This window comes from Medicago sativa, chromosome 1, assembly GCF_051527215.1.
Source record: "Medicago sativa cultivar Bolivia chromosome 1, Bolivia_mono, whole genome shotgun sequence".
NCBI classification, from domain to species: Eukaryota; Viridiplantae; Streptophyta; class Magnoliopsida; order Fabales; family Fabaceae; genus Medicago; species Medicago sativa.
In genome coordinates this window covers 17,094,222-17,115,233 of record NC_140749.1, presented here as the reverse complement: position 1 = coordinate 17,115,233, position 21,012 = coordinate 17,094,222, and the positions used below count along the sequence as shown (strand labels likewise).

The window sequence follows — 21,012 nt, the reverse complement described above, 5'->3', positions numbered from 1 at the left end:
CACATACCTTCGATGTACAGTGACGCTACCGTATTAATCTTCAATATTTCTTATACTTAAATATCTATAAACTCCAAAAAATAAAAACGGTGACTTGACCATTCTCCATTCAATTTGTCAACATTGGTCTATGGTGTGTGAGTTTGAAACCTATTCAATTTTTTTAAAAGTCTTTTTGAATTTGACTAATGTAGATGATGTATATTTTTTTTTCAATTGTTAATATACTGTTTTTAATGTTGATATGTTTTCGAATAAATATTTATATATTGTAACATATATTAACATATAAGACCCGTGTGTCACACAGGTAGACGATCTAATTATTCTATAAACACTATATAATTTGTTGATGTTTCTTATATTGTTTGTTTATTTAAATATTATATATTTTGTCTTGTGACCATACGAGATAGTAGCTCAATTACTAATAATAAAGTCTTATGGGGGGCAGTGTGGTTTAGAAAAAAAAAAGCCTCTACTACTGTATAATGTGATCCACCATGAAAACGCACATCCATCTAAATCCCTACAAAAATACACATTATAACAAAAAGAGTAATGCTAACAACACTTTCTTTTGAACACCTTCTCTAATACTCATTCTCTTATTGGTTTAAATCATTGTGAATCTATGCTTTAAAAATTGAACCACCACAAAGTGGTGGAACATATGTTAATTTCAATCAACAAATGAGTGAGTGCTAGTATTCATCTAACAAAAATGTAGAGTTGTTACATCTAAACACAATTGACTTTAGATTCAGATCCAATGGTCATACAATCAACAATATTATGCAAGAATATACCTACAATCCAAATTTTAAAATTAATACACCACTTTCAAGAAAAGGAATCTGATATGGGCAACTTGGTAGAAAACAACAAACACAACTCCATCCATTGGAAATTTCCAAGCTTAATTTGACTTAATATATACATATAAAACAGGAAATAAGACAAATAATAATAAAATATGAATTGCAAAACATAAGACAAAAATAATGTCCATAGAGTATGTTGCTGTTATCTCTATCTCTCACTTACTAATTTTCATCTTATACACTGTACATTGATTTTAAAGATATCCTAAAAAACAAAATAACACATTATTTAATATCTTGTATGATATTCAAAAATAATTTTTCTATATATATTGTTAAATATTCATCAGCTTCATACATTGTTCATACATATTTGTACAGCATAAAACAATTATCTATTTGCATAACATAGCTTATAGCTAAACATGGCCTCTTCTAAACTCAACAAAAAAGTGTTTGATTTGGAAGAAGCTTCAACAACAGTTAAAGATTTGAGAGTAACGTTTGAGTCTGGTAAGACTCGAAGCTACGAATGGAAAGTTTCTCAGTTGAAGGCACTTTTGGAATTAACTGGAAAACATGAGCAAGAGATTGTTGAAGCTCTTTACTCTGACTTATCAAAATCTGAAGCTGAATCCTTCATTCAAGAGGTACTCAATTTCTCATAGTACTATTTTACCAATTTTATTGTTTGTTAAAGTTTAAGTACTCCTTCTTTTTCAGTTTCTGTTTTTGTTTTTATCTATATCATATATATGCCTCTTGAGATTAATTTGAGTTTTGGAGTGGTTTATTTTAATCCTCAGTTCATACTCTTTGAAATTTAAACGAAATCACCGTAGTCAAACTTTTTTTCCTCCTTCTTCGGTACTCCAGTGTTAGCATAATTTTTTCTTGATTTTAAATGGAGTATTATGTGTATGCAGGTTGGGCCAAAAAGTAGTAGAAAACTAAAAACAATTAAATTTGGGTTAAGTGTGAGTTGTTAATGTTGAAAGAAAAAAGTCTATAATGTATTAAAACTATACAAAATAGTGCAAAATTTTATTTAAAAACCGAGACAAAAATCATAAAACAAATTATTTGAGTGAATAGATAAAAGCCTCCTTATAATTTTCGTCAAAAAACCCCGACTTTTAAGAAACCTCAAAAATCTCTCTGCAATTGTCCAATGTTAATCAATTACCCCTTCATTTTATTTTGATCGTTACATCTTATAACGTGATAGTTAATAGAACATGTGTCACCTCTATGTGGGCCGAATGTCATGCCACGTCACAGACTAATAACATTATCCATTGTGATGTGACACAACGCTCAGTCCACACAAAAGTGTTACATGTACACTTAACTTTCACATTGTAGGATGTAACAACCAAAACAAACAGATTGAGCAATTGACTAACGGTTAATGATTCAATTGAAAAAAATATGGAGGGGATTGTGATTTCCAAACAAGATCCAATAACGTGAGAAGGAAAATGCACACGCTATAAGCAATTTTTTCTAGATGACGCTACAAACAACTTTCTTGCCACGCCATTCCTCCAATATTGCGTGTCCACATTACCCTCCTATCACAGTCACACACCAAACTGAACCGGGGATCAGGTATGTATACTGATAGAAGATTGGCAAGTGTACCAATAACTATCGAAGTAGTAAAAATATCGTTCCCACGAGGACTGTTTTTAACTTCAATAATTCAATTGCGTTATAAAAGTAGGATGTATAAAAGTTTATTTTGTTTTGACACTAGGCAGTAGATTTGGTTTGATTTTAAGAAATCAAATAAAAAAGTAAAGATTTGATTAAGAAAATAGGAGAGAGATGAGATCAGGTCTTCGAATCCTCTATGTTTCCCCTAATTGGTTACTGCACCTATTATTACTAATGATTCTCTAGTTTCACGATAGTTAACAAATTAGCCCTAATCAATCCCTTGAGTTAGGACCCTCTTTTTAAACTACAGCCCCTAATTCCTTAGGTGGTCTAATAATCATCAAAGGTTTAAGCACGTTAACCTAATATCACTAACAAACGATTATCCATTCCTAGACTAACCATGTTTATTAGAACAATTCAATTAGGTCTAAGTCGAAAGCTATGGTCAGTAGTCATTCGATCTCACAAAATCATGTTTATATTTGATCAGGATATAAAAAGCAGTAAGAACAATTGAATTGAATGAAAACTAGAATATCATTAATAAGTAATAGAGTTTCACAGCAACATATGATCAATTAGGGTTACATAGGTTCATCTCCGACCTAATCTCTAAGAGATTTAGCTACTCATAATTGAGTTTACAAATAGCATAATCAATGAAAGAATTAAAACATACATAAACTGGGTTAGAGATGATGAAATCCTCTCCGCTGCAGCCTTCTGGGTGTTAAAATCGCACTTTCGTTCTCCAAAATCGTAACCCTTGTTCTTCAGATTGAGTGCAGTATTTATAGAAGTCATGGGCCTGACCCGTCAAAATCGCGCCGCGCCTTGTTAATTGGCGTGCCGCGATTTCCCTCAAACAGGGAGGATGTAATTTTGCTTCAAAAATCGCAGCACGGCTTGAAATTGGCGTGGCGCGATTTCCTTCGAACAGACTTCAATATTTAAGCTTTTTGCACTCCAGAACAGTATAAATTGCATGAGAACTCTATCAAAATGTCACAATAAGTCCCTAATATTACGTAATGACAGAATGTCATCACAACCCCAAACTTAAACCATTCCTTGTCCTCAAGGAATTTGCTTGCAACAGTGACAAATGACAGTAAAATAACAGTTACCTGACAAAACGATAGTACCCAAAAGTTCATTCTCCTTCTAGCTAAAGATGAGCTAGTTTGACTTGTTCGCATCCACCAATTCACAACTCCACGCAATAATATGAAATAGGGTTCTACCAGTCGACATGCAGGTCTACATATTACCATACGCTTGAAAAGTTTCTAAACATCAATTAAAGTCAATATCATTACACACTTTTGAGGTCTTTAGGGTTGTAACGGGGCTTAGGTGAAAGGTGGGATATATTTGGATAAGTAGGCTACACAAAATTTGAGTTAGGCATTCCTACGGAAATTAAAGCACAAAATTCAATCCTTCGATCATTCACCTTGTGGAAATACAATCAATGCAAAGGTACTAGAGAATATTTTTAACATTTAGGGACAATCGAGTTTGAAGTTACTCGGATTTTCAATGTTTTGTCCCTTTTTCATCCTTCAATTTCTTTTTTTTTTTTTTTTGATACACCATTTTTATGTGTATATTTTGCATGACAATCTCATATTTCTTTCATTTTTTTTTTTCTTTCATTTTTTTGTTCTCTTATTCTCTAGTACCCCCACCCCAAACTTAGTTGGTTGCAAATTCCAATAGCAACCCCAAACTTAATCTTTAGCAACATTCTACAATGCCTTAACTCAGAAATTCATTAAGGGACAAGTCCTAAAAGTCTCTAGGCTTGTAATGTAGTTTGTCACCGAACAAAAAGTTCTAATCCTACCGGCTCACAATTGGTTAAGAAAGGATAAATTCAACAAATTAAAACAGGGTAGGCTTCAAAAAGGCTCACAGGACCAAGCACTTTTGCCTCGGTGTGTAATTGACAAAGACCAATCAATAATAGAGAAACAATGCAAGTTCTAGAAATGTAGTTGCATGGAAAACTAATCTAGCAACGAACCTTATAAGTAAATTGAAAAACAAAATTTGGCAATGAACCTTATGGCTGAGATTTCTGGGAGTATGTGACTACCTAGCAACGCCGTACACTTCGCCTTTGAATCAAGTCACCCCTCCTTTAGAACTTTTGGAATACCGTTTCATCAAACAACTGTTACTAAACTGGAATAGGTCACATGAAACAAAACAAATTCATTAATAATAAACAAGTGCAGGAGCAATTACAATAGGGAAATAAGTTCAATGGACTTCGACATAAAAAGAAAATAAAGAAAATACATCAAAAGAAAAATGACTGAAAATAAAATACAAAGCAGAAAATGCTAATCCATCAGTAGATCAGCCCATGTTCACATCATCATCCGAGTGTCCAGCCCCCGGTGTCCTCAATCCTTCAAAGATGCCATCCCCTTGATCTTGCTCGGTGGTATTGAAATCATCAGTGATTTCCCTCCTCATGCGCAGACCATACTCTTCTTGTTGTGTAAAATATTGCTCCATGCGCTCACGGGAGCCTCCAAACCTCTCATAGGACCCACTAATCGGACCCATATTCAATTGAGCCTCCGCAGAAAACGCAGCTGAGAACCTAGGACGGTTCACCCACAGCTGGTCCGAAGTCTCCGTCATACCAAATCTCTCCCTCCTCAGTTTTTTAACCCAACACTCCTCCGGCGGTTGAACATTCAGCCATTCATTAAGGGCTTCAGGGCTGAAATCAATTATCTTTCCCCGAACAAAAGATTGAAAGGGTGTATCGTAAACCCGTGCATTTGCAAAGAATTCGACGATCACGGTTTTGTTGTTCGCTTCACCGATCATCTCATTCAACTTCGTACACCCTCTCCTTTGTAATTCAGCCTCAGAGAACGGATACTTAACAAGCCTTGTGAAGTCAAACTTTCTCTCCCGCACAACTTCAAAAACTTTTCATGGATTGGTGGAACTCTTGGGCTTGGTCATTGATGAAATGAATGGCGTTTTCGGGTGGTTCGGATGCGGCACGAGGGTGTTTGGCTTTGCTTGTGGATGGCTTGGGGTTGGTGGCTTTTTTTGAGTGGGTGTTTCGTGGGTTGGAGGCCATTTGTGGTTAAGGAAGATGGTGAAAGGAAAGTTTTGTGAAGTTTGGGAAAATTGTGAAGGACTGTGAATGATAATGGTTTGGATTGATGAATTTGTGGTTGGATTGTGGTTTGCTGATGTTTAGGAAGTGATAAAGTAGATGAAGATGGAAGAAATTCGTGAATGGGAAGTCTAGGGAAAGTTTGGTAAAGAAAAGTAGGAAGAATGGAATGAAAATGATGATGAACAGTGAGGTTTTTATAGGCTGAGGAGGAAAATCGCGCCGCGGCTAATATCAGGCGTGCTGCGATTTCCTCAAAACAGGGAGTTTGGTTCTTTGCTTGTGAAAATCGCGCTGCGGCCATATATAGGCGCGGCGCGATTTTGGTCAAACAGGGAGCATGTTTTGCTTCCTCAGGCCAAAATTTTTGTTTTCTTGAAAAATGCCTGAGTTCCTTTAATTTCTGAAAAACTTTTGAGGAGAGAATCATGCAAGACATCAGTACCTTGCATGATTTTCTTGGCAAGAGGTATCCTTGAACAAAAAATTTTTAAAATTTCCCTGCCTTGTATTAAAAGAAAAGAAAAATATTTTTGTGTTTTTGTTTTTGAAAGCAATAAAATCATACCTGAAAAATAAATAGTGGGTTGCCTCCCACTCAGCGCTTCTTTACCGTCACTAGCTTGACTGATGACTATCCCTAAGGATCAGTTGATGTGGCTCCCTCTTCATTGTTTGGGAGTCCTCCTTTACGGTACCGTTTCAGCTTTTGTTCCTTACCCTTGAAAGTTCCTTGTGCACCAGACTTCTTTAGGTCCACAGCTTCATCAACAGGCTTGTTTCTTGCCAACCCTTCGTCACAGTACCTCCTAATTCTTTCTAAAGTATCAGAGAGAGTTGAAAGCATACACCATTGAAAAGCAGCCGGCCCATTACGCATCCCACAGGGAATCCTCTTATAAGCCAATTTACCACCTGGACCAGTGGTAGTAGTCTTTATTTCATTGTTACCAGTTGTCAATCCCCCATACTTGTTGTCACGGATGTCTCCTGATGATTGTTGTTGCATCTGTTCTTCGCTTACTACCAGTTGCTTAACACCCTCTATCATTCCAACATCTTCAATCACTTCTTGTCTATCTATAGATTCCACACTTTCCACCTCCTTAGATTGAATAGGTTGAGATTCAAGGGATTTATCTTCGACTGTTTCTTCCACAACGTCAATCCGGTAACACTTGGGATTCTCATCTTGGTGCTTCATTGCCTCAAAGATATTGAAGACTACCTGCTCCTTATGGAACCTCAACATTAGCTCTCCACGTTCAACATCAATCAAAGCACGACCAGTTGCAAGAAAAGGTCTTCCTAGAATGAGTGGCATGTCTTCATCTTCAGCCATGTCTAGAACCACAAAATCTGCTGGGAACACCAAGTCATTAACCTTGACTAGCACATCTTCAAGTATACCGACAGGATAAGAGATTGACCGATCAGCTAAAGTAATGGTCATTCTTGTTGGTTTTGGTTCCCCACACTTAAGCTTCTTCATCATTGAAAGTGGCATCAGATTTATACTTGCTCCCAAGTCACATAAAGCTCTTCCAATGTCTACCGGTCCAATTGAACAAGGGATAGTAAAAGCTCCAGGATCCTTCAGCTTAGGTGGCAGCTTCTTTTGAAGAATAGCACTACAATTCTCAGAAAGTGCTATGTTCTCATCATCCTTAGGCTTCCTTCGTTTAGTCAACAAGTCTTTCATGAACTTAGCATACAACGGCATTTGATCAAGAGCTTCACCGAAAGGAATATTCACCTGAAGTTGTGAGAAAAGTTGCATGAACTTCTTGAATTGGCCTTCATCCTTTTCTTTCTTCTTTGAAAGGTGAGGGTATGGAAGCTTCACATATGATGGAATAACCTGTGGTTTGTCTCCATCTTTCAAAATTTGACTCTTCGACTTCCTCAAGATTGAATCTTCATCAATTAACTTCTCACTTTTTTCTCCCTCTATTTTTTTCTTCCTTTCGTTTTCAACTACTCCATGATCATTTTCTTTTTCAACTACACCCTCATCATTTTTTTCAACTACATCATCCTCCTCTACCTCAACTACTGCATCAACCTTCTTTGGAGCTTTTGGAACTAAAGGTGTCAAAACCTTTTTGCTCCTTAATTCAATAGCATTACAAGACTCATTCTTAGGGTTATCTTTAGTGTTACCTGAGAATCCGCCTTTACTTTGTTCAGCCAATTGCTTAGCTAATTGCCCCAGTTGAGTTTCAAGCAGCTTCCTAGAAGCTTCATTGTTCTTTCTTTCAGCTTCTTGACTCTTCTTCATCTCTTCAAAGTTGCCTTGAGTCATCTTCATGAAGTTCATCATAGTTTCCTCAAGAGCTGATGGCTTCCTTTGTTGTTGTTGAGGAGGAGTGAGCATCTGAGAGTTCAAAGCATTGTTATTTGAGTAGCTTAGATTGGGATGCTTGTTAATGCCTGAATTGTAGTATTGATTCTGCCTTTGATAACCTCCCATGAAGTTAGCTTCTTCATTTGACCCTTCTGGAACACATTCACCGTTGGGATGTTCTTCACCACATAAGTCACACTTGATTGCAGCTACTTGTTGTTGCTTATGAGCCAAAGTGAAGCCTTGAAACTCCTTAGTTAGAGCTTCGATCTGTTTGTTCATCGCTGCTTGGTTAGCAAGGATAGCAGTTTGTTCACTCACCCCAAACACTCCTCTTTCCTTCTTCTTAGCTTCAGCACGATACTCATTTCCAGCCATGTTTTCTATCAAAGCTTGGACTTCATGATCAGTTTTGCTCTTGAGACTACCTCCCGCGGAAGCATCTAAGAACATTCGAGTGTTTGGTGTTACCCCCTCAGTGAAGATTTGGAGGTATTGCTTCTCGGTGAACTCATGATTAGGGCATCTCTTGATAAGCAAATTGAATCGCTCCCAAGCATCATACAGTGATTCACCTTCTCCTTGCTTGAAGTTAGAGATCTCCATCTTCTTGTCCCAATACTTAGACATAGGGAAGTATTTCTCCAAGAACTTCAGCTCTAACTCTTCCCATGTTTGGACAGTCCCGTTTGGAATTGTTAGCAACCAATCTTTTGCTCTTCCCGTCAAGGTGAAAGGAAATAGCCTTAGCTTCTTTTGTGCTTCAGTCACGGTGGCTGGTTGCACACAAAACTCGCAGGTTTCAGCAAAACGGCTCAAGTGTTCATGAGGACTCATAGCTTCAGTCCCATCGAATTGCTTGTCCCTTAAACCGTTGAGGACAGTTGTCTTGATGTCGAAAGCTACGGGGTTAGCTGGTTGAAAAGTGTGGGTCAGTTGACCGCGATGAGTGGCTAACCCGTAGTCTCCAAGCTTAGGTCTTGGTGGTACAACTCCTTCTCCTTCCATAGTTGCAGATTTAGGAGAAGAGATTGTTTCAGATTCACTTGAGAGTTGCTCCGGTACTTGTTCTCGAACACCCGGTGGAACGGATTGAGCTAACCTTTGCGATCGGACAGCTTTCCGAAGTGCTCTAGCAGTTCTTTCAATTTCCGGATCGTACTCTAAGTCGTCCGAGCTCTGTTTACCTCGCATAAACAGCAAAATACCTTAGTAGCACTGCACAACGCAAAGTAATCAAGTGAATATGAAAACAGAAAAATAAAAAATTAAAAACAGAAAAATTAAATTGCAAAAACCCTAAATTATAACGTAATTGCCTTGTTGAAATAATTCAACAGTCCCCGGCAACGGCGCCAAAAACTTGATAGAAGATTGGCAAGTGTACCAATAACTATCGAAGTAGTAAAAATATCGTTCCCACGAGGACTGTTTTTAACTTCAATAATTCAATTGCGTTATAAAAGTAGGATGTATAAAAGTTTATTTTGTTTTGCCACTAGGCAGTAGATTTGGTTTGATTTTAAGAAATCAAATAAAAAAGTAAAGATTTGATTAAGAAAATAGGAGAGAGATGAGATCAGGTCTTCGAATCCTCTATGTTTCCCCTAATTGGTTACTGCACCTATTATTACTAATGATTCTCTAGTTTCACGATAGTTAACAAATTAGCCCTAATCAATCCCTTGAGTTAGGACCCTCTTTTTAAACTACAGCCCCTAATTCCTTAGGTGGTCTAATAATCATCAAAGGTTTAAGCACGTTAACCTAATATCACTAACAAACGATTATCCATTCCTAGACTAACCATGTTTATTAGAACAATTCAATTAGGTCTAAGTCGAAAGCTATGGTCAGTAGTCATTCGATCTCACAAAATCATGTTTATATTTGATCAGGATATAAAAAGCAGTAAGAACAATTGAATTGAATGAAAACTAGAATATCATTAATAAGTAATAGAGTTTCACAGCAACATATGATCAATTAGGGTTACATAGGTTCATCTCCGACCTAATCTCTAAGAGATTTAGCTACTCATAATTGAGTTTACAAATAGCATAATCAATGAAAGAATTAAAACATACATAAACTGGGTTAGAGATGATGAAATCCTCTCCGCTGCAGCCTTCTGGGTGTTAAAATCGCACTTTCGTTCTCCAAAATCGTAACCCTTGTTCTTCAGATTGAGTGCAGTATTTATAGAAGTCATGGGCCTGACCCGTCAAAATCGCGCCGCGCCTTGTTAATTGGCGTGCCGCGATTTCCCTCAAACAGGGAGGATGTAATTTTGCTTCAAAAATCGCAGCACGGCTTGAAATTGGCGTGGCGCGATTTCCTTCGAACAGACTTCAATATTTAAGCTTTTTGCACTCCAGAACAGTATAAATTGCATGAGAACTCTATCAAAATGTCACAATAAGTCCCTAATATTACGTAATGACAGAATGTCATCATATACAATCATGCATAATTTGGATTCGACTATTTTTATTTTCGAATTCAACAAGTAGTATAGAATAAAAATTAATTCTGCATTATTTCAAAAAAAAAATTAATTCTGTATAGAAGTTTAATCAACAAGTAGTATAGAATAAAAATTAATTCTGCATTATTTCAAAAAAAAATTAATTCTGTATAGAAGTTTAAACAAGTTTATTATATATTGAGTTTAAGGAGTACTGTACTATTTACAAAATCATCCAATTATACCCTCAATAAAGAATCATCCAATAATAGTATACCCTCTATTCACTATTATAAGCAAAATTTTGTATTTTAGATTTATTCAATTAATGATGCATATTGTCTATAATAAAGACTATATACATCATTAATTGAATGAATATAAAATGCAAATTTTTTTTTATAATAATAACCGGATGATGTATATGATATTTCACTGTATTGTTAAAAAAATTGCCTCAATAATATCTATGTCAAAAAATCTATATGGGTTATTGTGTAAAATTAATGGTAGGGCAGTATAACACCTATCAGTCTATGTAGTTTTTATTTTTGGGTGGAAAATTCGTGTATGGGCGCTTATATTTATTGTCATATTGATTGATAAGATGTTGCCATTTGCCAATTGTTGCATTTATCACACATGTCAAAGCCTCTTATAAGTTATTGAATTATACTCCCTCCAATCCTATTTGCAAGAAACAATTGATTTTTCAGATATATTGAATAATTTATGTATCTGGGACCAGATACATAAATTATTCAATATATCTGAAAAATCAATTGTTTCTTGTAAATAGGACCAGAGAGAGCAATACTCATTTCACCTCAAATTATAAGTCATTTTTAGCATTTCATATTAAGAAATGTAATTAATTTTGTATGCAATTAAAAGAAAAATTAAAAGAACATAAAGTAACGAATTATTAAAGATATAATAGGAAAATAATGTTAAAACTTCACTAGTATCTAAAAATGATTTATAATTTGAAATAATTTTTTCCCTCAAAATGACTTATAAATTTTTTCCAGCTAAATTACACTAGATGTCTTTTAAATTATTTAACTCTAATAAATTGGTCTTTAAGTTAATTAATTATAACAAGCTAGTCCTTTAAGTATTTTTTGTAACACTTAGGTCCTTTAAGTTTTTTTTTTATAAAGAAAGTCCTCCTTTAAATTATTTAATTGAAACTTTATGTTTTGAATACCTTACATTTTTAAGATCTGAAATCCCCGAAATTGTTACGATTAAATAACTTAAACGACTTAATTGATACGGAAAAAACTTAAAGGACAAACTTGCTACAATTAATTAACTTAAATGACCGAAGTGGTACGAAAAAAATAAAAGGACCAATTTGCCACAATTAAATAAACAATTCAATGCATTGATATATCTTTTTGAAAATTTTAATTCATTTATTTGTAATTGAAAAAATCATATAGCTTAACCAATTAGGTCTTGTATTCGAATACAACCTTGTATATGTAGCAGTGTTAAAACTCTTCGAGATAGTTTTTCGCATATTTGAGTCCCACAAAATTTGATGAATTACTCTCTTTAATTACGCGTGCAGGATACCCAATTTAGAAAAAAATAAATAGAAAGATCATATCAACTAAAAGCATGTTTTTTTAATTCACTTATTAGGAAGCTTATACAATTCTATGATTGATACTAATACTTTGTTATTTTTGGACACAGATAGAATACATTCAAGATCTTTCTAACAATATTGTTTCCTTAAAAATAATTCTTTTGATTCATTTATTTAAAGGACAATTACAAGCATATCATTTTATTTTAGTTTATTTCTCATTTTCAATATTTGTACCATAAATGATAAAATATTTTTTTCAGAGGAATAAATGATAAAAAATTGTTAGTAGAAGTAGATAAAAAAAAATAGTTTTATAGTTATGAGTGGAAATTGGTTACACTTGTGTACGTAACTAATTTTAAAAAAATTAATTAATTAAATTTTGCAAAATGACCATCATGCACATAAAATTAAGTAGATCATAAGTATTAATAAAGACGATTATGAAATTTTGCTGAACTTCAATTTTTATATATTGTTAGTAGAGTAGATCATGAGTTTTAATAAGAACGATTATTATAAAATTTTGCTAATTTTTTTGAAAGAAAAAATTTGTTCCACTTACGATGACCATTATCCATAATTAATTTTTTTAAAACAAATAAATTAAATTTTATAAAATGATCATTATGTACATAAAATTAAAGAGATGTGCTTTAATAAAGAAAATTACGAAATTTTTCTAGAATTCAATTTTTATATATTGTTGGTAGATAGATATGTTATTCTGTCAAAAAAAAAAAAGACTCAAACTAATATGTTTTTTGTTTTTTATGAATCAAACAAATATGTTTTGATAACCTTTATCTCCGCATTAAACTCAAGAATCGGTAAGCGCAACATAGTGTAATTTTTTGATTTTGTTACGTTTTTGTTTTTTTACTATAAAAAATATATTTTTAAATGGAAATTAATAATTTCACCAAAAATAGAAATTATTAAAAATGAATTAATCGTGTTTGACCAAAATTAATTGCTTAACAAGTTGAGAGTAAAGGTGGATTAGTAGATTACCCTCCACGAAATGTAAGTAGTAGTATATAACATAACTAAGTCAAGACCACCGGTACCACCCTCATCACCCACCCTACCCACATCACAACATAACCAACGTCATACACTACTACTAATACTTTGTCCTCTTCTTTCTCTTCAAACACACATCACCAAATCCATTTATCCTCCATTTCTACGAACTCAACCAATATAATCTACTTTATCCTCTCGCTGTTTCTTGATTTATCATGACGAATGAATTGGAGAGAAAGAATATGTTCGACAATGAAGCGGGATCCATGCTGGTGAATGAACTGAGAGAAACATTTGGTTCTGGAAAAACACGAAGTTATGACTGGAAAGTGTCGCAGTTGAACCAGCTTTTTAAGCTTTTAAACTTTCATGAAGAAGAAATCATTGATGCTCTTCGTAATGATATCGATAAACCCCCTCTTGAAACTGTCGCCTACGAGGTTCGGTTATTATCTGCAAATTATATTTTTCTTATTATTATTATTATTAGTATTATTCTTTTGTGGTGACAAATATCACATGAACTCAGGCGAAGGTGTCCGACCTAACAATATCTTCATCGTTAATTGTGTCATTATTGTCACAGACATTTAATTTTTTTTTTTTTTTGTGTGTGATGAATGAAGATATATGTCATTTATTGTTGTTATTTATGGGTCCAGATTTTATTGGGTTAAAAAGTGAAGTGAATTAATGAGAGTGCTTGATTGGGTTGTAAATGTGTGTCTGTTGTTTATGTTCTGTTCTGTTGAATCCTAGGAAAATCTGAGTGAATGTTTTTTTTTTTAAATTTTTATGGTGTGTGTACTGTACTGTTCGGTGGTGGAAACGTTGCAGTGTGGGTTTTTTATGGTTTGGTGTGAGCATTAATGATCTACTATCACTTTTTGAAGGGGACCAATCTTCTACTTATAGGTGGTGGCTTCTCTTCTTAAGTTTGTTTTTGAGAGTTACAGGCATTAAATGTGACATAGGTGGTGGCTTCTCTTCTTAAGTTTGTTTTTGAGAGTTATAGGCATTAAATGTGACATAAGACTTCTTTGAATTGACGTATTTTTGAGCTTATGAAAAATAGCTTACCCAAATAATAAGCTTTTATGTTAGTTCATAAGTTTTCACTAAAAAAAATTATATCTTGTCTGTTTTTTTTCATAAACTACCAGACCAACTTATGAATATTACATAAAATCTTGTTTATCTGCATGAATTGTTTTGCATAAGCTCAAAAACAAGTCAATTCATTCAGACGGTTGGGATTCATATTCCTTCCTGTTGGGATTTTTTGCATTTATGCATGTGGAATGTGGACATTTGATTAAGATTAAACGATCCAAAATTAAGTTTGGATTTTTAAATTTTGAAACAAAAATTAAAATTTGCATTTTTTTGGACCGTTCAATCTTGACCAAGTGGCCACTGATATTCCAAATGTGTGAAAGTGGGGAATCCACAACTACTAGGTATCTGAATTCAAATAAATGATGGATATTTCTCAACTAACAAGTATTTTTTTAAGTATATCTTTTTAAAATGGTATCACAGTCTATTTATCTGTTATGGGGCCACTTGAGACACTTAAGATGCTAGGTCTTAGGTGTTAGAGGTGTCCATTGACGATCCAACATTGTGTTGTTAAATAGCGACTATAGCAACACTTTAGATGTTCGGTCATAGGTCTGAGAGGTGTGTTTGAGAGTCCAACTTTGTATTGTTAAATAGTTCCATGATATGGTATTTAGTACAAAATATTGTTAAATAGTAGTAGCTATGACAGTGCTATAGCACTGTTCGTAGAAGAATTTGAACAAATTGTTATTTTCGTGGTCGGTGATTGACAACACTGCTCGAACATTGAATGTGATATGATCTTAAAATATGTTTTATAGTAGTGCACGTGAGGGGTAACCTTGGCGCAATTGGTAAAGTTGTTGTCATGTGACTGAAAGGTCACGGGTTCAAGTCCTGGGAACAGCCTCTTGTGTAAAACAGGGTAAGGCTGCGTACAATACACCAAATGGTGGGACCCCTTCCCGGACCCTGCATATGCGGGAGCTCTAGTGCACCGGGTTGCCCTTTTAGTAGTGCACGTCTTTCATTTCATTAGCAGATTTTCTGATATTGAGTTACACTTACACATATACACTCAACCCAAAATTAAAGATAATGTTTGGATTTGGATTAGTAAAATGAAATAATATACTATTACTTAGTAAGTCTTGAATTATCTACACTATGGATGAAATGCAACCAAATAGAGTCTATTCCGTGCAATAACTCTCTTCTTATTATTTGTTTATTTTATCTTAAAGTATTCAAACCATAGTAATGATATTTATTTCATTCTGTTCCACCCACTCATAAGCATCCAATCATATCCCAACAGTAGAATGATGAAGATTTTTATTAAACTACTGCCACAATATGTGTTGTTACACTTGCAGACATGCATGCACTGACCCTCGTACTTAATGGCCTCTGGTTTTTTGAATTTGTGTTATTTTAGTTTTTGGTATATGCTATTTAGATGTTTGTGTTTGTGCATTAAGTGTGTGGTGGTCGTACATTTTCCTTTCCAGATGATTAGAAGCACAATCATTCTTTCATGATTTGACAAATAGGATGTTTGTTTAGCTCTGAGATGAGAATGAGATGCCACTGGTTAGGAGATCTTTGATGATGTGCAACCAGTGGTCCTGTGCATTCAATTATTATACTCCAGCAAGTGTGAATTGGTTGTTGTATTTATTGCTTAGATAGTCTCAAGAGTTATTTTTACCCTTGGACAGGACCTTAACACTCAAGTTTCTTTTGATAGCAAACTAATATTAGGAATAGATCGTGAATCTATTTTAGCCATGATATGAAAAAAATTATTACAAATTAATTCAAGACATAAATTGCATCTAAACAACATTTTGAATACTTTTAACAGGGAGATGAAGTTTGATAGAAAAACAGTTGGTGTTGTTATTGTTGTGTGACTGGAGGTTATAAGTCTGAGTTGTGTGGTGAAGCTGAAAGTATAGAATGAAGTCTGATTTCCTGACTATTGCTTAGGTTGTTGAAGGGTTTGGAGTAATGAACACAACAGCGTTACATATGATATTTATATCTTCTCATACTTGGTGTAATTGCATTGCAGATTGGTATGTTGAAAAACTCATGTAAAACTGCACTCAAGGAATTGAAGCATTGGATGGCTCCGGAAAAGGTACGTTTTCAGTGAAATTCTTTCACTTACATTATTTGACTGACATAGTATCTGAACCACTTGGAGTTGTGTTGATCACATGAATTCCCCTTTAATGCAGGTCAAAACATCAATCACAACTTTTCCTTCTTCAGCTGAAATAGTATCTGAACCACTTGGAGTTGTGTTGATCATCTCTGCATGGAACTATCCATTTTGTATGTTAAAATATTTATGCTTTGACTCAACATCTCCCTTTTTTCTTCCCTCCAAGCTAGTGATGTCAATTGCAGATCGCAGAAAATAGCATTTTGTTCATATTTCATTACAATGCCATAAGCCTAGAGCGCTGCTATAGCCGCTATTTTGCAACATTCAGTACTAAATCATGTATTGCTGAACAAAATTGTGAAAATTCAGTTACACTATACCGCGATAGAGCTGCTATAACTGTTATTTGACAACACTGCTCCAAGTTCTTTCCTCAATCTATACTGACGATATTATTAATATCTCTCTCTGTCTTTCCAGTGTTATCACTTGATCCAGTAATTGGAGCTATTGCAGCTGGTAATGCTGTGGTCTTAAAACCATCAGAAATTTCTCCAGCCACATCATCGTTGCTGGCAAAACTGTTAGGGGAATACATGGATAACTCATCTATAAGAGTTGTTGAGGGTGCAGTTGATGAAACATCTGTATTACTGCAACAAAAGTGGGACAAAATTTTCTACACAGGTTCTCTTTGTTTCTCCCCTCTGGTTTTCTTTTATGGTTTATAATTCTGAATTGGTTTTCTGATAGAATAACCTAAGAGTGTGTTTGGATAGGGGAATGTTTTGAGGGAATGTAATGTTATGAGGGAATTCAAATACTTTGAGGTGAATTCCATTGTTTGGATGGGGGAATGTAATGTAATGTTGAGGAAATGTAATGTTATGAAGGAATTCAAATACTTTGAGGTAAATTGCCTAGAATTTTAAATTATTTAAAATTTCCAAATTACCTCATCCAAACACACTCTAAGGGTAATCATTCATTCATTTTAATAAAGAAATTCTTCTTTACTTCCATTTATTGCACTAGTTCTCGTCAACTGGTATTAGAGCTTTGATCACAGAGTGTTCAGGGAAGTTGTCATGAAGACGACTTCAAGTTTGCTTGGAAGTTTATTAAAATGATCCGTGGATCATATCATTTACTCAAATAAGTAATTGTTGGTTTTTTAGGCAATGGAAGAGTGGCACGCATTGTTATGGCTGCTGCTGCTAAGCACCTTACACCAGTTGTGCTGGAGCTTGGAGGAAAATCACCAGTTGTTGTTGATTCAAATATCAACTTACAGGTATCTACGCTTAAGTCCTTAATCTCTCTTTCAGTCTTTTGTATTTAACGAGTATTATTCTGGACTTAAATATAAGCAAAGAAGTACGTGTATCTTGTCACTTTGGACCAGATACATCATACATGTACACTTTTTGTTTATATTTAAGTCCACATAGAGTACTTGCTATCATTCTAGTTACCTTGGACCTCACTAAGACTTAAATTTACTTGAACTTAAAATTGCAAGGTGGCAACTAGAAGGATAATCGCTGGAAAGTGGGGTTGCAACAATGGACAAGCTTGCATTTCTCCAGATTATATCATAACAACAAAAGACTATGCTCCTAAGTTGGTAATAAGTTTTTCTTAAGTTTAACTAGCATTCTAAATCTGTCTCTTCATTTAGTGTTTAGTGTTTGGTTCCTCCTATTCCTAGGTGGATTCACTAAAGACTGAATTAGAGCAATTTTATGGAAAGAATCAATTGGAATCAAAAGATTTGTCACGTATTGTAAACTCAAACCACTTCGATCGCTTGATAAAGCTTTTGGATGATGACAAAGTTTCTGGTAAGATTGTTCATGGAGGTGAAAAGGATAAAAGCAAATTGTAAGCTCCCTGTCTTCTTTTTTGGAGGTTTTTCATTGGTTACGTCTTGATTTAGTGAAATACAATATTGACACTAAAATGTCACTTTGTTTTCTTAAATTCCAGGAGGATTAGCCCTACTGTTCTATTGGATGTCCCGCGTGATTCTCTGATAATGAGCGAAGAGATATTTGGTCCATTACTTCCCATCATCACGGTACGAATTAAGGATTCACATGCACAATAACTGTTACTTTGAGATCTTCAAAATTTCATTATTTTATCTCTTCTAGTCTTTACAATACTCTAATGAAACAATATGAAAAGAGTGCAAAATATAAATTCCACCTTTTTATAAGATAACGACAAGATATTTTAATCCAACCAGGAAATAGATAAAATGTGAAATATGCATTAGTAAATTGAAGTCATAGCTGATCAATCAAAATTTTGTTTTTCATTTTTTGACTTTTTTTGTTTCCTTTCTCGAAACAGGTCGATAAACTAGATGAAAGCTTTGATGTGATAAATTCAGGACCGAAGCCTCTTGCTGCATATATATTTACAAACGACAAGAAGATCAAGGATCATTTTGTTAAGACTGTTTCTGCTGGTGGTTTGGTCATCAATGACACTACTTTACACGTAATTTTTCTTTCTTTCGCAGTCCATCCTTGAATCTCTTAGTTTCTTTCTTTCGCAGTCCATCCTTGAATCTCTTAGTTTATGTGTGCCTGTGAATGTCATTTTTATATGTAAATAGAAGTTCAGTGAAGGTGATCACCAAATCAGCTTTTAAGTTGGTTCTCAGCAATTCCTGGTTTTAAAGCTACTTCTAGACTAAATCAAATTAAAATTGAAAACAGTGTCAAAAATTGTATTGTTATGGAGGATTAAAAAAAAAAAACGAATGCGAATATTTTTCGTAGAAGTATAACTTACTACAGTGAGGAGCCATATATTTTCTAATGAAATGAATTTTTTTTTCACCCTTGCATTTGCTTCTACTGATTGAATTGAAATTGAAATTTATTCAAATAAAAGTGGCCTTTTTTTCTTCAACGGATGCTATTATTTACTATTTAGAAGCATGTAGCACCGATATTTCAGATTGAAGACACCAACACGACAGTTGCATCAATCATTTTTATTCTCTTAAATTTTTATTAGTGTCGTGTCATTGTTAGTGCGTCATAGTTTTGACTGGACACTCTTAATTTCTTATTCATATGTGCTTTTTTCACTTGGTGCAGCTTGCAATTCATACTTTGCCTTTTGGAGGAGTAGGTGAGAGTGGAGTGGGTGCATACCATGGAAAATTCTCATTTGATGCATTTAGCCACAAAAAAGCAGTTCTTTATCGCAGTTTTTTTGGCGATGCTTCTATTAGGTATCCACCATACACCAATACAAAGATGAGATTGATGAAGGCTCTCATGGGTGGTGGTTTACTTGCTATAATTCGTGCCTTATTTGGAAGGTCCTAGAATTCTTTGTCTTGGAATCATGCATTTATTTTCATTTGGCAAGTATTCAGGTTTCCTTGTATTTTATTGTCCAATTTTTTTGGTTTGAACTTATCAACCATGTCTTGTGCTTGAGAATAAAGTAGGCAGTGCTATTTTCTTTTTTGTCCAATTGATTTTAGTGGTCATGCTGTTGAGCTGATATAGTATTTATATGTACTCTCACAGAAGGAACTTAATGTAATATAGTAATAAAGTGTGATTAAGTTCACAAAAAGTGTACAATTTGAGCATGCTAGCGGAGGGCCTCTTTAAAAAGCCATGTTTGCGAGTTGAGTTTTGAAAGTGAGGGATTTGGGTTCTAGAGTTGCTTCGATATGAAAGAAAGAAGAAAATTGTTGTTTCGACTTCAAAGAATGCTAAGAAATACCACAAAATAACCTATTTAACCCCCGTCGATAGTTAACTACTGTCGTTTAGCTTTATTGGTAGTTAACTACCGTCGGTTCCATCGGTAGTTAACAATGGTTCGAACACCATCCCTTTCATCACCACTCATGTTAAAAACTAAACAAACAACCACCAACTTAAACACTTCCTACATCTTAATTTTTTTTTTGTAATTATAAGCACAAAATGGCCACGACAGCTAACTGCCGTTGAATTAGAAGCCGACAGCAGTTAACTGCCGCTGAAAGGCATCCGGCGGTAGTTAACTAACGATGGAATTATTTATTTTGGTAAATTCGTAGTGTTTCTTAGCATTTTTAAAGTGGGATCAACAACTTTCAATAAACAATATCTCTTCATGTTGAAAGAGACAAACTATAAAAGGAAAAGTAGCATCAGAACAATCAATGAGAACCCAAATTCATGAGCCTGATGGTTAGACTGTGAGGTTAAGTCCATGCATTCCAAAGAAAGAACATGATGATGAACTTAGCTTAATTACAATATAATTTTATGCTAACATGCGTCACTCATTTGTATAACGATTGTCTATCTCTATCCTTGTATAATGGTCTGCTCTTCATGCCCACCCCCCTAATAATTTGTGCCATTTCTCTTTCTAAATACTTGTTATAGTTTTGTTTTTCAAGGTCTTCTTCATCTACACCTGATGGGGTAAAGATAAAAGGTGTGCTATTTCTATGGTACAGAGTTGGGAATTATTTCTGGATAAGGTCATCCCACAAAGTCACATTGTATATGAATGATACATGCCCTTCACCATAATGTATTATTTCAACACATGTAGGTCCACAAATCAAGTCTCTGTCACGATTGGTAGCACTCCTAGCTCTCTTGTTTTTTTGAGCCATTGTGTTAGTGCTCTTGGCTAAGGGTTAAAATAGA

General features: G+C 34.5%; 1 protein-coding gene and 1 non-coding gene across 4 annotated transcripts; both read left to right on the top strand.

Annotated features, from left to right (window-relative positions):
• The first annotated feature begins 1,178 nt into the window (after positions 1-1,178).
• LOC146953178 (aldehyde dehydrogenase family 3 member H1-like) lies at positions 1,179-19,933 on the top strand. Of its 3 annotated transcripts, none has more exons than XM_085708244.1 (10): positions 1,179-1,474; positions 16,229-16,297; positions 16,398-16,494; positions 16,808-17,014; positions 17,506-17,621; positions 17,850-17,954; positions 18,039-18,211; positions 18,317-18,407; positions 18,686-18,835; positions 19,444-19,933. In XM_085708244.1, the coding sequence occupies exons 1-10, from the start codon at positions 1,250-1,252 to the stop codon at positions 19,675-19,677; spliced, it is 1,467 nt and encodes a 488-aa protein (XP_085564370.1). In that variant the 5' UTR covers positions 1,179-1,249; the 3' UTR covers positions 19,678-19,933. The 3 variants fall into 3 exon arrangements, with proteins under 3 accessions (XP_085564370.1, XP_085564367.1, XP_085564372.1); XM_085708241.1 differs by lacking the exon at positions 1,179-1,474 and adding an exon at positions 13,126-13,526; XM_085708246.1 differs by lacking the exon at positions 1,179-1,474 and adding an exon at positions 13,126-14,001 and having other exon boundaries at positions 14,061-16,297.
• LOC146953179 (small nucleolar RNA R71) lies at positions 8,496-8,602 on the top strand. The gene has a single exon (XR_015025231.1). It is a non-coding gene; the product is annotated as a small nucleolar RNA R71 (small nucleolar RNA).
• Positions 19,934-21,012: the final 1,079 nt, after the last annotated feature.